General features: G+C 35.2%; 1 protein-coding gene across 2 annotated transcripts in view; it reads left to right on the top strand.

Annotated features, from left to right (window-relative positions):
- FAP (fibroblast activation protein alpha) overlaps positions 1-20,869 on the top strand; it is a 39,765-nt gene extending 18,896 nt beyond the window's left edge. For both annotated transcript variants that reach the window (XM_062004755.1, XM_062004754.1), the window contains 15 exons: positions 1,001-1,045; positions 2,577-2,681; positions 2,772-2,842; positions 3,429-3,482; positions 3,757-3,881; positions 5,070-5,117; positions 6,897-6,995; positions 7,730-7,799; positions 8,976-9,170; positions 11,773-11,827; positions 15,049-15,148; positions 18,079-18,143; positions 18,874-18,946; positions 19,211-19,284; positions 20,584-20,869. In XM_062004755.1, the coding sequence (XP_061860739.1) occupies positions 1,001-1,045; positions 2,577-2,681; positions 2,772-2,842; positions 3,429-3,482; positions 3,757-3,881; positions 5,070-5,117; positions 6,897-6,995; positions 7,730-7,799; positions 8,976-9,170; positions 11,773-11,827; positions 15,049-15,148; positions 18,079-18,143; positions 18,874-18,946; positions 19,211-19,284; positions 20,584-20,685 (1,281 nt within the window). In that variant the 3' untranslated portion in view covers positions 20,686-20,869. The remainder of the gene's footprint in view (positions 1-1,000; positions 1,046-2,576; positions 2,682-2,771; positions 2,843-3,428; positions 3,483-3,756; positions 3,882-5,069; positions 5,118-6,896; positions 6,996-7,729; positions 7,800-8,975; positions 9,171-11,772; positions 11,828-15,048; positions 15,149-18,078; positions 18,144-18,873; positions 18,947-19,210; positions 19,285-20,583) is intronic.
- The last annotated feature ends 325 nt before the right edge of the window (positions 20,870-21,194 follow it).

Below are 21,194 nucleotides of genomic sequence, written 5' to 3'. Positions count from 1 at the left end.
TGAATTTATTTCAGACTGTGAAGAAATACTGTATTAAATGAACACTATAAAGAATATCTTGCAAGATGAAAGAAGAAATACATTGAATGTGGAATTGTTAAATACTAAATCATTTGCTCAATCCAACAAGTGAGATATTACATTCTCGAGTGAAAAGTCTTCTGAAAGTATTGGAAATGCAGTAGAAACTTTATAAGTAAAGCATAAATGTAAAAGCACCTTTAGCATCTTTATACTGATCCATTTATGCTCAGTGTACATCTTTTAAAATCAGCTTTAAGAACGTTACAAAGAGTTAAGACTACTAAACATATTCATAGTCTCAGGATATGATGATCTGGGTGATTTTTGCTGCCTGCATCATCTTTGCCAATCCTTAATTCCTCTTTCTAAATACGTTATTCATGAGACGTTTTACAAGTGTTAAAAATCAGGCCCTTTAATGTCTCCAAGCTGAGCACCAAAGATAGAGACCCTTGATATCTATGTACTTTACTTAGGTAAAGTATTTGGGTTGTGTTTTTAAGGTTTATATTTAAAAGATGTACCTAGCCATCACATTTTCCACTGTTGTGAATCAACATCATAGCTCTGAAATGAAAGATATCAAATGAACCAGCTGAGAATCTAACACAGATTTTTTTTTTTTGTATTTTTATTCTTGAATTATGAACTTGTTCTTTCACTGAAAAATTGATGAGATTAAGTAGTTGTTAATTCTTACTTTTAGTGGAAATCATAATGTGTCATAAGAGTAAAAAAATTGCTTTATATTTTAATTAGCTTTGATAACAGGTGTTGAAATAATATTTTAACTATCATAATGGTATTAAAACAGTAATGATAGTTTACCTCAAACAACCTTCAAGTCTCTGAATCTTCATAACAAATATTCTAAAATTCTCTTACAGGCAGATACAGATTTTTCATTTGAAGATTTTGACTCTCCACACTCATTCTCCAACTTCTTAAAAACTGTACATTTGATTTTGTTTTTCAGAATCAACAGCACATAGAAGAGAGTCAAACAGGATGGGCGGGCAGAGTAGGTTTTCTTGTTATACTCTCTTTTGATTTAATGAAAAGTTACAGCTTTCTGCATCTTCACAGCAGTGTTTTTGAAGCATGAAACACCATTCTGAGTCATACAATACTGCTGCATAACCTGTTGCACTGTAGGATTGACACGTTTAATGTGCTAAGTGTAGTATCTGGCTACCTGCTTTCTGAGTTTAAAAACCCTTTTTCTATCTCCTTTTACAAATCTTAGACCAACTGATTAGACACTATACTTAAGTGAGGGAAGTCATTAAATGAGGTAGATTGATACTGCAATGTAATTCTTAGAAGCATTCTAAAGGCAAAGAGTAGATGGAGAATTCCTCTGATATCATTAGGACAAGAGAGATCAGTTATACCATTGTATTTTGAGACTAAAACCAGCCCATCCAGAACACAATTTCAGTGCCAAGTTCAATCTTCATCTAGGAAGAAACTTTCAAGGTAAAATACTCTACACAATGGCAGTTGATGCTTCTTCACAGTTGCACCTAAGCAAAGGAAATTTTCTCTAGCTGGTAACCTTTAATCCTGGAAGAGACATAACAAGTGTCTTTGGGAACTCAAAGTAAAAATAAACTTGCAAGAACATTGTAAGAGCATGAAATCAGTATGTGCAGTCTCATATTCTAACAGTGAATTTGTATTATTGCTTATGTTTACTCCTCAAGCAGTTGAAGTTACCAGAATAAAATATGGAGAGCCTCACACTGTGCCTGCGTGTCTTGCAGTGGAATTAACTGAGTTTCAATTTTCAGTACACTGTCCTTTGACAGATATTTTTTATTTGAAGTTATGATTACACATTTATAAAGATTAGTTATTTTAATTGTTCCTTTATATTTTTTTTGCTACTTCTCTTGAGGTTGCGATGACAGGATTTTATTAGAGCTAAATAAATTGCATACATGCATAAATCCCTGTTTTAGCCTTTATGGGATTTCAAGCATTAGGAATATTAGAAGCAGCCTCCAGAACAATTTAGCTTATGGTCACAGATTCTAATTAAGCTTGGGTTATTATCATACAAAAGTCATACTCAATCAAGAATGTTTGGTGAAAATGAAACTCACAGTTGCAGCAACTCATCCTTGACTGACAAATTAAGAGGGAAAACTTCAGATTTACTTAATGCTGGTTTTGCTCAGTGAGTCAGTTAGACTCTGAGGTCCACAGGATTTTCTGTCTGACACAATTAATGAATAATAGCTTTAATCAGAATCTTATTTTTTAAAAATCACCTCTACCTATTTCTAATAACTAAAGAAGGTTCATTCAGAATATTCAAACTTTTGAGGTAGCTATAATATCAGTTTAAGAAATCTGACATGACAGGTTAGAAATTGTAGTGTGCATTGACTGAGAGATTAAATATCACAGGTAAACACTTGTGCATTTTACTTTGTTTCCTTTGAACTGATTAGTCTTGCTGCTTTTAGTATGTGTACTGTAATCTGCTAAACAGCTTGGACAGCCTTACTTATCTCTCATCTCCTGTTTTTCTTCCATTGTTTTAGTTCTTTGTTTCTACACCATATTTTACATCAGACAGCAGTTCATACTACAAAATTTTTAGTGACAAAAATGGTTATAAGCATATTCATTACATCAATGATTCTGTGGTAAGTCAATAAAAGTGTTCTATAATGATCTATTGTATGTTCCTAAAATAATTCTGCAATATTCATTAAGTTATATGCATTGCTTCACAGGAGAATGCAATCCAAATTACAAGTGGAGAATGGGAGGCAATATACATTTTCAGAGTAACAAATGATGCAATGTAAGTATCATGAAGAATGGCTTGTGAGTGTTGACAGCAGAAGCAACACTGTATCATTTGAACGCTACTTGTTAACTCATCAAATTGTAACTAAGTATCATTTGGTTTGTATCTGAATGCATCTACAAGAAATTTATATGCAAATACACTGCACATGTTTGCAAACTTGACTTACTTGTGGGCAATTCTTTGCAAATTGCCCTCATTTTCCCATTTATTTACAATCATTCACCTTACAGAGACTTACGCTAAAAACATTTAAACTCAATTAATTCATTTAACCCTCATACAGTTACTTGTCTTTTTATGGCCACTCATTTAGCTTACAGATAGACACAGCTTACATAATTGGAGTTATTAGCTCAAAAGAATTAAGACTGAACTCCTATTTATATGGCTTATTTGTCATCTAATCAGAGTTTGAGCAAAGGTTTAATAAGATGAAAGAATTATAAGTGTAATTTACACTTCCATCACATGCAGAAATCTCAAAAAGTCTTAACTTTCAAGATAGATTTTCATCTTGATACTAGTTCATAGGTCATCACTTTATGGATTATTTATTAACATGTAAATGAATTTACAGTTTCTATTCCAGCAATGAATTTGAAGGCTATCCAGGAAGAAGAAATATTTACAAGTAAGCGTTATCAACGTTATCTTAATGATTCTAGATCAATAGAAGATAGTTCTGCTTTTGCCAATAAAATAATTCAGGTTTACGATGTTTAAAGCATAATTTCATAAGCTCCTTTAAATCTTGACATCATACTATATCTGAGAACTGAGGAGAAATAGCATCTAAAAAAATTGAACTGTTCTGAAAGTACAGTGTCTACAGTCTAGAATGTGATGCAGACACATGTGAAGTTAGTTGTGGCAAAATAATTATGGTTTTATTTTATTTTTCCTAGAATCAATATTGGAAGTAAACCTGTGAGAAAACAATGCATTACTTGCAATTTGAGGAAAGAGAGATGCCAGTATTATACAGCAAGGTTCAGTGAACATTCTAAGTATTATGCCTTGATCTGTTATGGTATGTATAGCATGGGACCAAACATAATCAATTGTTCTTTCAAATTTATCAGTGTAGATAATACTGATTATCTCAAACAATATCTACATGAGTCAGAAGTTTCACAATAACTAGAAGAGGTTTCCAGAAAGAAGCTTTCATGTCCAAAAACCTTGGAAAGATGTTTCAGAAAATACAAATATTTTCACTCTACATTTTGTTACTTTTTCAACAAAAATCTTGCAATTTTTAGAATTTTTTTTTTTAAAGTGAAAGTTCTTCATGGTACAAAACAAGATCTACCTCATCAAAGTCATGCTTTTTCATGCAGTAGTAAGAGCAGGATTTAGAAACACACTGATACCCAATTCCTGTGATCAGTTAGCTATGAGAAATGACTACAGTGTGTTTCCCAATTGAAACTGTGTGAACGCCGTGCCAGCCACAGAATGTTGGATATTTACTACCTGCAAATGTTTTTAATAACTGAACTAAGAAAAATTAAATTCCTCAAGTTGTGTGATCATTGAGACCACTTGTAACATCAAAGTATTAAACGAAGTCTTAGCTCTCATGAAACAAGTTAGGAGATTTCAGTGATCTGAGGTTTCATTCATTGCTGCAATCAAAGATCAGTGAAGTCATAATCTAAAAAAGGAAAGAAAAATAGCCAAGATTTTTCTTTTGTGTATTTTGTACAGTTTACTTTTTTTCTGATTCTGCACAGACTGATCAACTGAAGAGTTCCTCAGAACTTCCGTTGAGCACAGAAGCAAATCTAGCAAATAATACCACCTTTCAATCATTCTTGCACAAAATAGTCAGTAAGGTCATCACCATATGAAACCCACTCACCTTCACAAATATGATGTGACATTCTCAGAAGAATGCTTCACGTTGTTAATTCTGCATTCGCCTTATGTAATCACATCTCGGGTATTAACTAGATTTCACTTCATCTCTAGGGAGGAAGAGTTTGTTAGTAGATTTAAAGTTACTTTAATTATGTTGTATACATACAAGTCTATGCATGTGCAGTACCTTATGTATTTTGTATAGAAGCAGTTAGTAAATTATACAGCAAAGAAGATTCAGATTTGTGTATCAGCTTTTTAAAACCTGACAGTTACTAATGCAAATATAGTACACACTCCATCACCAAGTTCTAGCTACAAACTATAAACTGCCTTCTTATCGTTCTTATGACAGGTCCTGGGATTCCCATTTCCACTCTTTTTGAGAACTACGGTGACAGAGGTACTGTAAATATCCTGCCAATTCTCAAGTAATTGTTTTCCTCATTGATCTTCACTATGCATATACTCTAATACAATGATTGTGATCAAGAAGCCTGTTTGTTACTAAAATATCTATTGTCTTTCTAGATTTGTTAATTAGTCCGTAAAACCCGAATATCAATTAACACACTGATGTCTTTATTTTCATTCCTGAGTCCAGCATTTTTATAACATCCTCATGTTTTTCCCATTTACACACTATAGATGCAATGCATATTGACAACTGTCTACTGAATATGGAGTCTATCTTTCCAGAAAAAGATTCTTGTAATTTCCAAACTATTCCTTTTCACATTTGGATGAACACAAGATTTTATCAGGTTCTTTTCAGGAAGCAAACCTACCTTGTACAAAATGCAACACTTTACTATTTAAAGTTTGCAGTTTGAGCTATTGTACTGTACTAATTAGAATTTGGATCAGTGACTTGCTCTTCAGTTATCAGTAGAAATGTCAGGGAAGTGCAGAAGCTCTTTCAGATGATCAGTTTAAATAACTACTTCAGAAAAGGTGTAATTACCAATGCAAAATAGAAAAAACAGCAAGAAATAATCAGTCTTCATTCTTTCAATAGCCTGTAAGTGAGGACTGTTTGTAAACAGGCCAAGCAGGAATTTGCTAAGCATGAAAATATTAACTGCTCTGCAGAGCAGAGTTTTCTCACAAGAGGCAGTTTTCTCTCTACCTCTTGTGTTTCCCTAAAAATTCTTCTCCAGCTTAAAGCCCTCAATTCTGAAACAGTATGAAAACTAGCATGGTCCCTTAAAAAACTTCAGTGATTTGGCATTCCCCCTTCCTTCCCCAGTAATCAGTGGAAACATTCTGGTAGTTGTAATGCCAGAATCCTTATCGTTCAGCCTGTATTGATAACCCATTATTAACTGGGTGTTGTCTGACCAGACACACAAAAATATGAGGAATACAAATGCCACAATATTGTGAATAATTACTCAGTGATGATTCATGTAGAAGTCAGTGAATTGTAGTGTAAGCTTGTTTTGACTCCAACACAAGTTGGTAGATCTTAGTTTTTAACCACTCAAAAATATTTGCAAATTTAAAGATTAAATTGGGTCTAAAGCAAGTAAAACAGATGTTTTAAATACTTTTGGTTTAAAAAAAAAAAAAAAGAAATGCAAAACAACAAAATAGATTAGTTAAGTGTGCAGTAATATATTACTAAGGACAGTTATGCAGTAGTTCTAGTATCTTTATGTAGATATATACCATACAATGGTTAAGCAAGGGTTTGCCACAACCCTTTATGAAATTTCCTGAATTAGCCCAGAAACAAGATATTCCCAAACATCTGTGTGCTTAAATACACTGCCCAAAGGTCTCAGAGATTAAACTGATCTTACTGTGGCAAGGAAGAGAGGAGATACAGGACTGTATTTTGTATGATGGAATGAATTTCGCATTTCCAGCTCCCATCATATTACGAAACTGGGATAAAGGCTCTGCAGGACAAAGAAGGCAACATATGAAATGATTTGCATTGCAAAATGTACATCCTATAAAAATCGAATGAATATTTGTGCACTATAATACCAGTGCCTTGCTTTTATTTAACTATGTACTCAAGCCCAATTAAAAGTATCTGAGTTGATTTCATTACTCCGCTTGTAAAATTCACATATTTCCTTTCTGTTCTAACAACACTAAATAAAGGAATATCAATTAATGAAGAGGAATTAACAATAAATTGGTTAATAATTCAGACATTTCTTTTACTTAGAGCTCAGAGTATTGGAAGACAATTGGGAATTGCAGTCTGCTTTGCAAACGATCAAACTGCCAAAAGAAGAAATTAATAAACTTGAAGTGGATGGTATAAGTAAGAATTATCCATCTTTATTAAGCATTTTATTCCTACCATTTTAAAAGTTTGCCCTCATTTTGTCATAGTAAGTATCATTTTTCTGTAGAATAAATCTGTTAGCCTATCAGATTGGGCCTAGTTTTGCCCAGTTTGACAATCAAATTGTCTGTGCCTCAAGGTATCTCTCAGTAGAATGACAGTCAAAATACATCTCTGCTTCACAATGCAATTTCTGTTTAAATTCTTTAATACTGTTGATAAAATTTTTAAATATCATGTAAAAACATTATAGTATGGTGGTAATAAAATGTGACGTGTAAAGTACGGTTCATGTGTTACATATTATGTTGACTTGCAGGCTGAGTTGTTCTCACTATCGATTTTATAAACATTATTCCATGGTAGTGAATCAGTGTAAAGGTTCCAAAACGGATTTCTGATTATCTTTACAACAGGTATATTCCTAGTTGTGTTTTTCTAGTCACCTGGAAAATGAAGAGCCATGCATTATGTGAAATAATAATTTAATGCATAGCCTCATTGAAATAATATTTGGCACTTTATTTCTTTTAAGTTGTTCTTCAGCAGCTCAATGTAAATAGTTGCTTGCATCACTACTGTGATTCACAGTTCATGTATTGTGTGGTTTGTGCTGATTTATTTTCATATATTATTACACCACACTCTGGATTGTGCTTGGAAGAATCATTTTAAATATTAACAATATAATTTCAATGTGTCTTTTCTAGCTTTGTGGTACAAAATGCTTCTACCCCCACAATTTGATAGATCCAAGAAGTACCCTCTGCTTATTCAGGTGTATGTAACACTTCCTTTCTTTGAACATAGTTGCTTTGTCAGAAAATATAATTTAACAAAACCAAGGACACGCACAACATTTTACAAAGCAAAAGCAAAACCCCTCAGTTCTGTGTGGTTTGTTCTGGTGGGTTTTTTATGTATTTCTAGAATGGAAACTCAACCCAATGGAAACCAGTGAGGTTTTTAATGTTAATCTTAGTATGGCATGGATTAGATCCTCAGAGAAAGAAAAAGGATAAAAATATGTGAGTTCTTAGCTCTGTTGCTGCCTCTGTTTACCGTGAAACAGTCTGAAATTATTGATTTCAGCTTTGCTAATATGAAAAATACAAGAGCCTGCTTGATTTTTTTAAGGGAAAAAAACCCACGTGAACTGGCTTCTTTGATCAAAAATTCTTTATAAAGAGAATTTGACATTAATTTCATTTACTGCAGGCAGGAAAGGCAACAAAAATTGCAGTGGTTCAAAAAGAAAAAAAAAAAAAAAGGAGAGGCAGAAAGGAAAGCTGAATGGGTGTAATAAACCTTACATCATTTTTTATTAACCAGTGATAATCCAAAGGCCCAAGAATGCTAAGTATGTTTGAATTAAATTTAGAATAGAAGATTAAGTCAGTGGTGCCCTTAAGGTCAAATGTGTAATTTGCATTAGGCCATTCTCATGAGGAGTGTCTCTGAATTGCTCAGCTGTGTGGGATGTATTCTGCCCACAGTTCCAATAGCACATGATACTCCCTACTGAAGCAAAGGTCTTTGGTCGGCCAAAAAGTGTAAGGAGCTGTATGGCTTTTTCCTCCCATTTTCTTTGGCATTTCTGACTGACTGTGGAAAATAGATGCAGTAAGGCAGAAAAGCACCAAAAAGGGCTGTTAAACCTAACAAATTTGGAGAGAGGAAAGAATTGAGTCTTTTGAGACATAACTCTTCTAAATATTCCCCTTAGGATAAACTACACCCCTTGACTCAAAGAATTAAAATGGTGTTTAGATAGCAAAATCTTGCAAATACATGAAAATGGCTGTTGAACTGTTTGAGTACTGAACCACAGCCATATAGCAAAGTACTTGCAGTGAAAATGTAAGAAGGACAATGTAATAAGTTATAGTCCAGTATCCTATAATAATTTATAAATTTATAAATATGAGTTGAAAATGTGTGAACTTTCATCCTCAGGTACGGAGGACCTTGCAGTCAAAATGTAAAGGAAACATTTAGCATTAGCTGGATAACCTATCTTGCAAGCAAAGAGGGAATTATTGTTGCTCTAGTCGATGGCAGAGGGACAGCTTATCAAGGTGACAAGATTTTGCATGCAGTATATCGAAGATTAGGAGTCTATGAAGTTGAGGATCAAATCTCAGCAGTGAAGTAAGTAAAGTATCTCCCTGTATAATTGTTATATTTACATACTTACAAGAATTAATGTGAAAAAATACTAAATACTTCTCAGCCCTTCTTCTGGAAAGCTGAAGTCCCCAGGAAGTAAGAAGACTTGTAGAAATAAAATTACTCATTTTACTTGATGTCAGTGAGGGATTTTTGTGGTATGTTAAGTCCATATACTATTAAGTCCACATTTGGACCTCATCACTTCTGTTTTATAAGAGCATCATCTGGGGCTTCAATCCTAGGCTTAAGGAAATACAAACGTCAGTGGTGAGTGGAACCAATGTATTATCTGTTATTCTGAAGTGTTCATTGTAGCAGAAAGCTTAGCAATTACCCAAAGATCTACAGTGCTGTACAACAGTGATTAGCTAAAGGGGAAATGTGAAGTTTGTAAGGAAACTGGGTCCTGACATAGGCCTTTCAGAGGTCAGTTAGTCATAAACTTGCCTTCTGTGCTGTTTTAGGATAGTCATGAAAGAATCTGAGACCCTTTATAGTAGTTGTCCCTCTGCAATTCTTCCTTTTCATCAAAGCATTTAAAGTGTTTTGTAGGCAAATAATTCCTTAAGCAGGAGTTTGGAGAGGGAGTGAAAGCTGAGGTTTTGTAAAGAAAGGCTGCCTGTTAAGCTTATAAATTCAGTAACACTGCTAAAGGGAGCATTTAAAGAAGTATTAGTTTGAAAACCACAGGCATGAGTGCAAGGCAGAAATAAAGAATTTAGTCTAGATTTGGTCTGGAATTTGACCCATCAAAGCATGTATAGATTGCCAGGTGCAGTTGTAAATACACTCTTACCCTCTGTAATAGACCTGACTGAGTAGCGAAGCTAGAGATCAGATGTAGCACTCCCAGTTTCCACAGCTCTCTCTACTTGTTTGAGAACACTGCATGTATTTACAAGATATGTGTGAGGAGGGTATGTGTTCCTTTCTCTTTCTTCTTCGTGATAATTGATTTCCTCCTCAATGATATGAACACACCATTATCCTTTTTTATGATGAAACAACATATATGCATGTATTTCAGCATACATGAAATATCATGACAAGGTTTTTTATTAATTTCTTATTTTCTTTTCTTTCTTGAAAGTTTTAGCAGCAACAGTGTACTTTAAGTATCACAAGACAGAGAATGCTTTTTTGTTCCCCTGAATCGTCACTCCAATATAAAATGTCAGAGATGGAGGGAACCGAAACTGATTCTGCAGTTGCAAAATCTGCTGAGACAGGCTGTGAAGAAATGACCTCAGACTTCACACTTTCCAGTTTTCTGTCAGCACCTAAACTACATTTTTATTCAGTTAAATGTATTGCATTCCATCTTCCTGATCTAACACACAGTTTAAGATGCATGATTTTTAGAGAGCATCCTATGCTATAGTGGGAAGGTTTTGGAGAGGCTTTTACTGTAGGAGGATCCCCAGGGGTTAAGACATCAGTATAACAAAGCTGAATCATTTTTTGGCTTTTCTAACTTTATCCTATCCAGATAGTATCCCACATTTTGAGTATTGTCAGTCACTCATGTTTGTCCTAGTAAAATAAGGCTAATATGTGTCCTGCAATGTATTTGAACCTATTTTGTTTATCTGCCATTCTTGAACCTTTGGGATCGTTCTTCTTTTCTTTGCTGTTGCTAACACAGCTCTGGAAATAGAGATTTCAGACTCTGACACAAGATTTTTGTAGGGGACCTAATATTTATGATTCTCTTTGACCTGTTGACCATTGAGTGGGTAAGCAAGGGACACCTTTCATTCAGTGCAAATTATTACCTACTTGAAGAATTAGCAGATTTTCTTTCATTATTATTTTTTATTATACTAGCGGTATGTGCTCCTCACTTTTCAGGCACATAGAAAAAAAAAGCTTATTGCTCCAGGGAATCCCTAGTCTCAGAGGCTGGTACTGTCCCTCTCGAGAAATCAGAATATCAGTTCATTGTAGGATTAGTACTTTGAATATCTTGCAGGATAAGGTCTGAATGTTAATGGTAATCCAGCGCCTTCGGCATTAAAACGATGAAAATTATCCCACGGTCAATAGACTGTGGGATAGAAGGCAGAAGGCAGAGCTCTGGCAGATGAAATGTGTTTATTTGTAGGATTACACTTTTTGGATGTTTTTCTCTGGATATGTGTAAGTAAATGTCTGTACATGTGTATATACACAGATATAGATGTACATGTACAGTATGAGCATAATTTATGATATTTAATCTAGTCTGCACTAAATAGCCATGTGGATTCTAAATATAAAAAAAAAGAACTTTTTTTGCCAAGAAAAAAGTTGGGTGGAGTCCTCATCCACTGAATAAAAATTACTATAAAGAAAGTATTAATTTCAGCATTTTTTTATTCTTTCAATAAAAATTCTTCCTTTTCCTGTGAAATATCTAGTAATTGAAAAACTCATACTTTGAAGAAATCAGACATGCTATGCTGATTGTCAGTTTTCTCAAATGGGGGCATAGAGAGAAAAAATGAAAGAAAAAGGAGTTTGGGTTTTTTTTGCTAACTTCTTACGGTATTAACAATCTTTTGTACTAATGAATTTATTCCTGTGATTTTTTTTTCCACAGGAAATTTATAGAAATGGGTTTTATCGATGAGAAACGAATAGCAATATGGGGCTGGGTAAGTGATGGAGTTTTTTGTGTCTATCTTTAAAAAATCCTGCTGTGTAACTTTTAATTCATCCTTACTCTGTCATAAATCTATATAAAGATTCTTCTGCCAGTGTTCCATGGTGATGCCAAAGGGAGTAGTTCCTGTTGGTGCCTATATACACACAATCATAACAGTGCAAGCCCCCAGAAAGGGATCTTTGGCAGCAAAATAAGGGATTTTGAAAAGCTTATGTCTAATACATTGTTTGGACTTGAAAATAAACAAAATTGAGATGTTTTAATTTGCTTTATTTTTAAATTACAGACTTACTGGCATGGTGTAAAAATTCAAGCATTGTTCAATTGTTTAATTGTGGTTAAAATAAGGCAAGTCCTATGAATATCTTTCATCAGAAATGTGACCCTTGCATCATTCTGAATCACTGTGCACTTGGCTGGCTTTTAAATAGTATGGATAAATGTGGGTCTGAGGAGTGTACAGCATCGACAGCTTCACCAAGAAGTGGAAAAATTGGACATTATAGGAGTCATTCCAGATAATCAACCAGTCTATTTTTCATCTTTGATTTTTTTTCATGTACATTGCTTTGCAGTACTCTCAGAACCTTTTATAGACAGATGTATTGCAAGTCTTTATCATTAAAATCCACTACCTTTGGACACTGAGAGATAGTGTACCTCAAGTACAAATTTTAGGATAGCATTGCATTCTAATAGGAGAAAAATGAATTATTAGAATTGTTGGAGTTCTTTTTCATATGCTGTCAGCTTCAAAGCAGGACAATTAATCAAAATGAGATGCAGACCTATTCATGGCGTTATGGGAGAGCCAAAACAAACTTTAGTGTCAGCACAAATGCCACACACTCCCTTTACTGAGATTTTTAAGATGTCATTCATGGGTCATCACAGTTTCTAGTGTTCACCATGAATGGATGGATGAAGAGTGCATAGACAGAACTGGAGCCCTGCCTCCCACCCAGCTTCATCAGCTTTAGCATAACAGAATAGTACTATGCTGGAGATAAGCAACACATGAGGGTCTCATGGATTAGGGATAGTGCTGTAAGGAATGGCAAAGGAAGTTGGAAGCCAGAGCTACTTTAGCTACTCTTACTTACTACTTCTCTGAGTAAACCTGTATCAGTTAGCCAGTAGTAACAGCACTAACTAAAAAACCTCAGAGAGTAAACTGGCATGTTAGTCACTCATTAACCTTTTCCAATATTTTCCTCTTTGTACATGTTCATTTTTTTTCTGATTATCATTCAGGAAGATCTTTTATTTCATTCTCTTTAAGTGCCTGACATTGTCAGGAGAATTCTTCTATCTGTCACTGTTTGTTTTGTTGATTTTTTTTACTGGTTTTTGTTTGTTTGTTTTCATTGTCTCAGTTTCATTTTAAGAGGTTTGCTCAGAAACACACTCGAGGATGAATCTTGTAAGATTCAGTTAAACTGTAACTATAGAAGTTGCCTGGTCTTAGATAGCACATAAGCAGGGTTGCTAAATCTTTCTGTGAAACTAACAACTAATATTTAAATTACTTTAGTCAGACACTGCTATAACACTAGAATAAAATGGGGTACCATATGGTGAAATTAAGTGGTGTAGTCATTTACAAGTCAGTAATTCTAAAGTGGCATTAAGTTAAGGCCATATGAAAATATTTTATTTTTTTTAATCACATCATGTCTTGTTTCACCACAGTGTTTCCAGAACCATTTAAGAGATTTCACACATCTAAAGCATTGCATCCCAGTAGTGGATATGCTACAAAACAGCACTATTGCCAAAAGTGACAAACTTTTTTTCCATTTTTTTCTACTTGTGATACCATTTCCTGGTCCATAACTTTTGAAAGGAGCTGAAAGGTGTTTCCTTATTTATAGCCTGCAGCTTGGCAGGTATGCATGAACTGGGCAGCTCATTGTACTTTCAGGCTCATCAAAATCTTGTGAAGGGCAAAAGCTCTTAAATAACCACCAAAACAATTCAGGTTTCGAACTCTTATCTCTCTGCCCATTACAGTGCATAGACTTAGCTGCCTGAGCCTTATCCTTCACTTTTTAGCCTCATGGACTGATTTTTTAATAGATCAAACAAGCCAATCATGTATGCTGGGAAAAAAAAAAGGTATGAATTCTTGTTTCCACTAGCATATCCCTCACTGTCATGTCAAGCTGGAAGGCCAAGAGGAGGGAGGAACTAACTTTTGTAGGAAAAAAAAAAAAAGTAAAATTTTTGCTTAATTCCCTTAGTCTTTTATATGCTACTGATGAGACTGATAGTCTTCAGAATTCTTCATGACACACTCCATATTTTTATTTCTCCCTCCATTCCAAAGTAAACAATAACCCTTTATTTGCCAAAGGCCTCATACAAGTATTTTCCACCCCCAGTTCCACAAACTAAATGCTCTTTATTTGCAGTATTTTCCTGTCTCGGCAATTAGCCCTGGATTTGCACAGATCTCCTCTGATATGCAGGCTTACTTACTACTTTACCTAACTTCCAGCTATGAACTTATTCATCCTTACTGGGTCACAGTTTGACAAATCAGGCCAGAAAATAACAGAAACGGTGGCAGGCAATGCAGAGGAATTGTTCTCAAGTAGCTGAGCCTGTTAGTACTGATGAAGAGATTGGTTCAATATGCCAAGCAGTAGCAAAAGCTAGCTAGTTTTTTAAGGGAGGGCAAAACCTATAACTCTTCTTGGAGGTGCACACTGAAAGAATGAGAGGCAGTGAACACAAATTACCACAAGGTAAGTTTTATTTAAGTTTTAGGAAAAATAATTTTATGACAGCAGTGATCTGTGATGAAATATATTGAAAGGATGTGTACTGTGAATGTGACTCTGATCAACCTCATTTAAAGCTAAAGTTAGCCTTGTTTTGAGACAGAAGTCGCACTGTCTTACCTTGAAGTGCTCTACTAACTTACATTCTGTGCTTCTAAGTGGTAATAAGGACAGTATTCTGTGATGAGCATAGATGAAGTAGGAAAAAAAAGAAGTGATTCAAAAAAATTGTCCAAATTCTCAAAGGAAGTCACATCAGATCCATTTGAAATAAATAAATTAAAAAATAAAAATAAAAGCTTTTTTTTACTTTGTCTTCCATGCATTCGGCACAAAATACTTACTTTGGAATTCATTTTTATGGGTTTGATTCAGAAAAAAAAATGACAATTCACCAATAATTTTTAACTGTGATTTTCCCTAGTCCTACGGTGGGTACGTAACTTCTTTAGCACTTGGATCTGGCAGTGGAGTATTTAAATGTGGAATGGCTGTGGCTCCTGTTTCCAGCTGGGAATATTACGGTATGGAAACTTGTCATAAATACTGACTTGGAAAGCAAGATATAGTATTTTACTTTCTAAATTACATCATTGCAGGAGATTGGCAATATGAAACTTTAAGACATTGCAATTACCTAGACATAAAACTCTGAAGACCTTAAGGTTAATGTTTTCCTTGCTGAAAATAACTGACTGAAGCTTGCAGTTTGGAACAGACTTTGTCATATAGAAGAAGACAATTCCATATGCAAATCTGTAACAGTAAGTGTGTAAAGCCCTCTTGATAAACTGCCATACTCGGGAGCAATCTTCTTAAAAACCCAGTTAAAACAGTACCACTGAATTCAGAAACAGATGAAATAATTTTTCTGCCAGTGCACTTCAGACACTGCAGATGATCTCTGGAATCAGTATCTCTGATGATTGCAAAGTTATTTCCCAAAAGCAGCACAAAAGAGACTCAGTTTTGTCTGATATCATTAAATATTTTTTCCCTTTAGATGCTATTCAGCCACACCTTCTGCGTTGTGTTATGAGACATATTTTTATTTATGCTTATTAACTTGGGCTCCAAACTGTTCAGACGAAACAGCTCCAGGAGTGTAGTCCCAAGCCCTTACTATGGGAATAAAGCAGGCACATACTTACATACTTAGAGACCTGTTAATCTTTTGGCATGGTGTAAAGGAATCTTAGTGTAAAAAGGAATCATGGCATGCACGGTTTCAGTGAGCAAAATGTAGCACTTTGAACACATTTACTTAGCATATGGTCGTTTGCTAAGAAGTCTTGGTTATGAGAAGATTTTTTGGTTAAATGGGAAAGATTCCTTCCCTGACTGCTAGCACAGACATTCCTTGTATTTATGGTGTTTTGCAAACAAAGGAGACAACATTTGTATGACACGGGAAGCATAGTATTCTTGTTTTCACTGGCATCAAGACTTTTTTAAGACATTTTCACTCATAATAGTAAAATTGTTTCCAGAATGCAGGAATAAAGAAGTATTTTTGCAAAAGTCTTTAAATGAAACAAGAGTTACAAACATTTGTCCAAGTAGTAAAAATTGAATTAAGTTTAAGCAGATTACACCTGCACCATTGCAATCTTTCCCTTAGCTGATTTTTCAGGAAGGAGTTAAAGAATCTTGCTAAAAACACACTGTAAAATCCAAACAGACAAATGTACCTTCACTAAGGAAGGAAGGAAACAAATAGAAAGAAGTTGTGAGTCATAAGTTTTGGCAAACAGATGATGTTAAGATTAGGGTGAAATATGTTAGGGGAAAACCACAGGATGCTACACATTTGAGTCTCTAAGTAGTATCAGTATGTCACAGGGCATGCACTGGCTCCTAGAGCTTCTGATTTCTGTCGCACTCCCTTTTAGATGCACAGAGTCTAGATCGTAATTTTTGCAATCCTTCCACTCACATCCATTTTGTGTCGGAGTTAATAGCATCTGAACAGTTAGAAGATGCCATAGAAAATTGCATTCAGGGACAATGCATAGTTAAAAGCATAAGATTTCTGGCTGTTTTATTAAATATTGCAATTTATCTCCTTTTTCTTCCTCAGTAATTGACAAGCCAAATCTTCTACTTAGTCATTATAATGCAATTCTACTGACCTATGTGGACTTGTTGTAGCTACACTGGTAGAAGAGAGTAGAAAATTTGGCTCGGAATACTGCAGAAATGCCAGCCATGCAGAGAGTCTATTTTATTGAAAACTTCAGCCCAATATGGTTGTTTGACACTGTGTTGACAACAGATATTGCACATTTTCTGTTTTCATTGACTGATAAGGATTTTGATAAAAGATAGGCTACTTAGATTTTTTTGGTACTCAGTTTATTATGAATTATCTTCAGGAACTTTACTTGAGTGATCTGGGAGACACAGTGCACATCTTTAGCACTCAGTTGTAACATATGTAAAGGATACATAATAAACCATGGAAACATAAAGTCATTTATCATTCCTGGGAGGATTCTCACTTCTACTTTTCAACACAATTATTCTTATGCAATGTACCAAACTGGACAACAAGATAGGCAATCCCAGTTCCTTACTGGTTACAATGGCCATCACCTCTCTTGTGGGAGGGAAAGATGCCAGCTCTTCTCTGTCAGAAAGCCCTGACTCCATTAAATAAATAAAATTCTTGTAATACTGCAGCTTGACTGCTCAATATGTGTAAGTTACTCTTTCAAGGCAAGGTCATAAAGAAAGTAATATTCTGGTAGTGACAGCTGCTGTGTCAGTTTTCCACAAATTTTCATAACAGCTCTTAGTTACATTACAAATAGCCAGGCAGCTCAAAGATAGCTGTTCCTACTGATTTCTTGGTGATAGATACTGTTCAGTTATTCACATTTGTTTTGTCAAATCTGTTAACAGTCTTTGTTGTAGTTAGAAAAAGGAATTGAACAGGGACCTGAACAGCAATTGCACCACTTCTTCAGTGTTCAGTTTTGTGTTCCCCCTAATGACTGTGTATATCCATTCAACAGGAAAAAGAAAAAAATAATCCACATTTATTGTATATATACATGCACATCCCAGACTGGAGTTGTGTTCAGCTTTTCTTGTTAATGTGTCAAAAATAGCCTCTGTCATCTTTGCACCATGCACCTTTATTGGCTCATTGTCTCATTCAACTGACTTCTGGAGTTCAACCCAATATCACACAGCAGCGTCAGTTAATTACCTTTAACCACAAACCCTGTTGGTTCCACAGATGTGTATCTAACCCTGTTTCTGCAAGGACATTTAGGAGGACATTTAGTAATTGATCTTCATAGTTTATTTTTCTAAAATATATCCTAAAATTGGGTGTATTATGAGGAAAATAAGCAGAGCATATAGCAATTGAATTTGCTACGTGTCCCTGGAGGTACAAAAATATCTGTACATTCTTTATATGTTTTTTTCTTCTTTAATATCACAGCATCTATCTACACAGAACGATTTATGGGTCTTCCTGTAGAGTCTGATAACCTTGAACATTACAAGGTAAGAATTCTCTTTCCCTGTTGATCTGTCTTAAACATGAATCACACAATATGCTAAATTGAAGTATCCTCATTTTCTCACCTGGACAAGTCAGACAGTTCTGCCAGTGAAAACCATTCACTTAGGAAAGGACTTACGTGAAAGAGGTTAAAATGTTGATGATGGTAATGTTTTAGTTGGTAGTCTTAGCTGTGCTATGCAAACTGCTTCATGCAAATTTAGCTCTTTGGTAATAACATTATAAGCTTATCAAATGCTCAGAACAGCTTCCTCTACCCGTAACAGGTTGTCTTTTTTCTTTTCACATTTATAGGAAGTCTGTAGCTTCCTTTAGCAGCACACATCCCAACTCTGGATACAGACAGGCCTAAATTAATGCCCAAAGAAATTTGGGGAAAGATTTCTATTAAAGAAGTTCTCAGTACCTATTCTCCATCCTAACTCAAAGAACAGAAATGTTCTATGCCAAACTGCCCAGAGGTCTTTGGATAGCCAGGAATTATAGTGTTCAGGGAATGACACGTAGCTTTTTGTGAACTGTCCCTTAGAAAAGGCACTAAAAATATAGGGCTTCTATTATAATCTCAGGTTGATATTGAAGTCACTTCTGTCATTATTATTGCAGTACAACTGTTTGATTTTGTCCTACTAGGTAATGAAAGCCTTTCAGCTCTTGTGACTGAGTAGTTTAAACTGAAGCTGCTGAACTGTTCATTTTTCCTCTCAACAGAATTCAACTGTGATGGCAAGAGCAAAGAATTTCCAAAACGTGGAGTATCTTCTCATCCATGGAACAGCAGATGGTGAGGTTTGCAAATGGCAGTACAAATACAGACCCAGAATGACTTTGTTTGAAAAACATTAAGCATCTTTCTATGCCTTTGATTAGGGTCAGTACTTAGATCTTTGGTAGATTTCCATATGACATAGTATAAGATGCTTACTCACTCCTAGTAATGTCAACTGAATCACTTGGTAATTAGTGGACACAACTTAATGCACTATAACTTTATGCCTTGTGGTATTTACACATTTCAACAGCCAATCGCTTTTTTTTTCTTTTTCAGATAATGTGCATTTTCAGAACTCAGCACAAATTGCAAAAGCTCTGGTTAACGCACAGGTGGACTTCCAGGCAATGGTAAACTACTGACTATTTTTCACTTTGAACAGTGATTTATAGTTTTATCAATACACTTGTGTGACGTTTGGCAAGGATTTTAAGAACCCAGTTCAGCTGAATGTGCTTCAAACTCTGGCAGTTGCTAGTGCATTTGTTATTCTTCATAAACAATTTCTTCCTCAAAGGATTTGCCTGCTCTTTTTTTTTTTCTTCTTGCCCTTCGGATGTTAACAGGATCTCTGTGTTGTCAAGAATAACTTAGAGGCTTTTAAAATGAGACAAGGAGAAGAATGAGAATCAAGCCTCCTTATTAAAATTGCCAATAGCTAGTAAAAGAGATGAAGAGGAAGGAGCTGGCTTCTGCAGCCAAAAGCATCGCTGGTTCCAACGGGTTCTATCTTGAACTGGAAATGCCTGCCACAGGCATGAGGTGAAACAAGCAAAAAGGGTATGAGGTTTCCAGGATTAGAAAAAAAACCCAAGTTCTCCACAAAACTTGCTTGGGGTAGCAGGTGCAGGAAAAGAGAGAAACACATGGGCAAAAGGTTAGAGGATCGAAATAAGGGATGAACAGGGGAAAGTAGTTCTGAACTACATGCTAACTTCTGCTTCTGAACCTTTTTTCTCGGGGCTGATGACCAAAGTGCCTGCTATCAAATGTACCAGCCTTCTACCTGAGTCCATTTTCCCAGGGCCATGAACTCTGCAAAAAGTGGCACACAGGGATCTCCCAGTATTTGGGATTTGTAGGCTCCTTATGTGTATACCACATTTGTCACCTCCTTCACTGATATTTCACAAACCCAGGTTATTCCTCAAGTAGTTCAGCTACGGAGGAATGTCAGTTATTTCTAAGAGTTAGCCTGAGTCGTATGTGCATTTTATTTGCAGTCCACCATTCCTAATGTACAGGGCTCTGCTGTAATGCAGGTTGGTTTGAACAAAATTAACACAGCATTGTAGCTGGATTGTTGCTTAGAGCCCAGTATTCCTAAGCAAGACTGTGACCTCAGGGCCACGTGGCAGGTCAAGAGCATCATCTCAAAGATTTTTTGCCTGACTTAATAAAACTGACTTGTCAATAGTGAGCAGTAAGCTTACTCCTAGACTACAAAATGTTTAGCAACTTTTTTCATCAAAAATACAAAAATACTGGAAACTAATGAAAAGAAACAAGATTAGCAAGTGCCTCTGTTTTCTTGAGGCATCCACTTTTTTCCATATGGTAATAAAACAACATTCCTGTGTTGTTTAACTATTGCAGAATTTAAAAACTTAACATAGGGGGTTTACAGCTTTTTTTTCTTTCTTTTCCAGTGGTATACTGACCAGAACCATGGAATTCCAGGCCTTTCCAGCAAACATCTCTACACACATATGACTCACTTCCTCAAAAAATGTTTTTCTTTGTCAGAATAAATAGGCTATTCAGCATGCAAAGGCTGGGAGAATGCAATGATAACATCTCTGGGAGAATACAGTGATAACATGGCAAGTTATGTCGTTTTCAGGTGAAATGATAACAGGAATTTTGAAGTTTTAAACTTGGTGTTTACATCCACTTTTGTTATTATATGTTAGCAAATGTTACACTAATACATGTTTTGGCACATTTAACACCTGTTTGATAGAAAAAAAATAAAATGAGAATGTAAAATGTCACATGTTCATGCCATCTTGCTTAAACTTGTATTCTGCAATCCAAAGATAGATGGTCCATTGCAAAAGCACACTGACAGATGAATATGCTTGCATTTCTTAACTGCAACTGTAAAGTGGGAAAGGACAAAGAAAGCAGTGCAACTACATAATTAGCATCCTAACAAGAACCAATTTCTCAGAATTTGTTACGAGTTTCTTGGTAACAAAATCCAAGCAGGGATAGAAACACGCAATATTTAAAGTTGAAGTTTCGATAATTATTGAGA

The sequence above is a fragment of the Colius striatus genome, chromosome 11, assembly GCF_028858725.1.
Source record: "Colius striatus isolate bColStr4 chromosome 11, bColStr4.1.hap1, whole genome shotgun sequence".
Lineage (NCBI taxonomy): Eukaryota > Metazoa > Chordata > Aves > Coliiformes > Coliidae > Colius > Colius striatus.
This window is presented reverse-complemented; position numbering and strand designations above follow the sequence as displayed.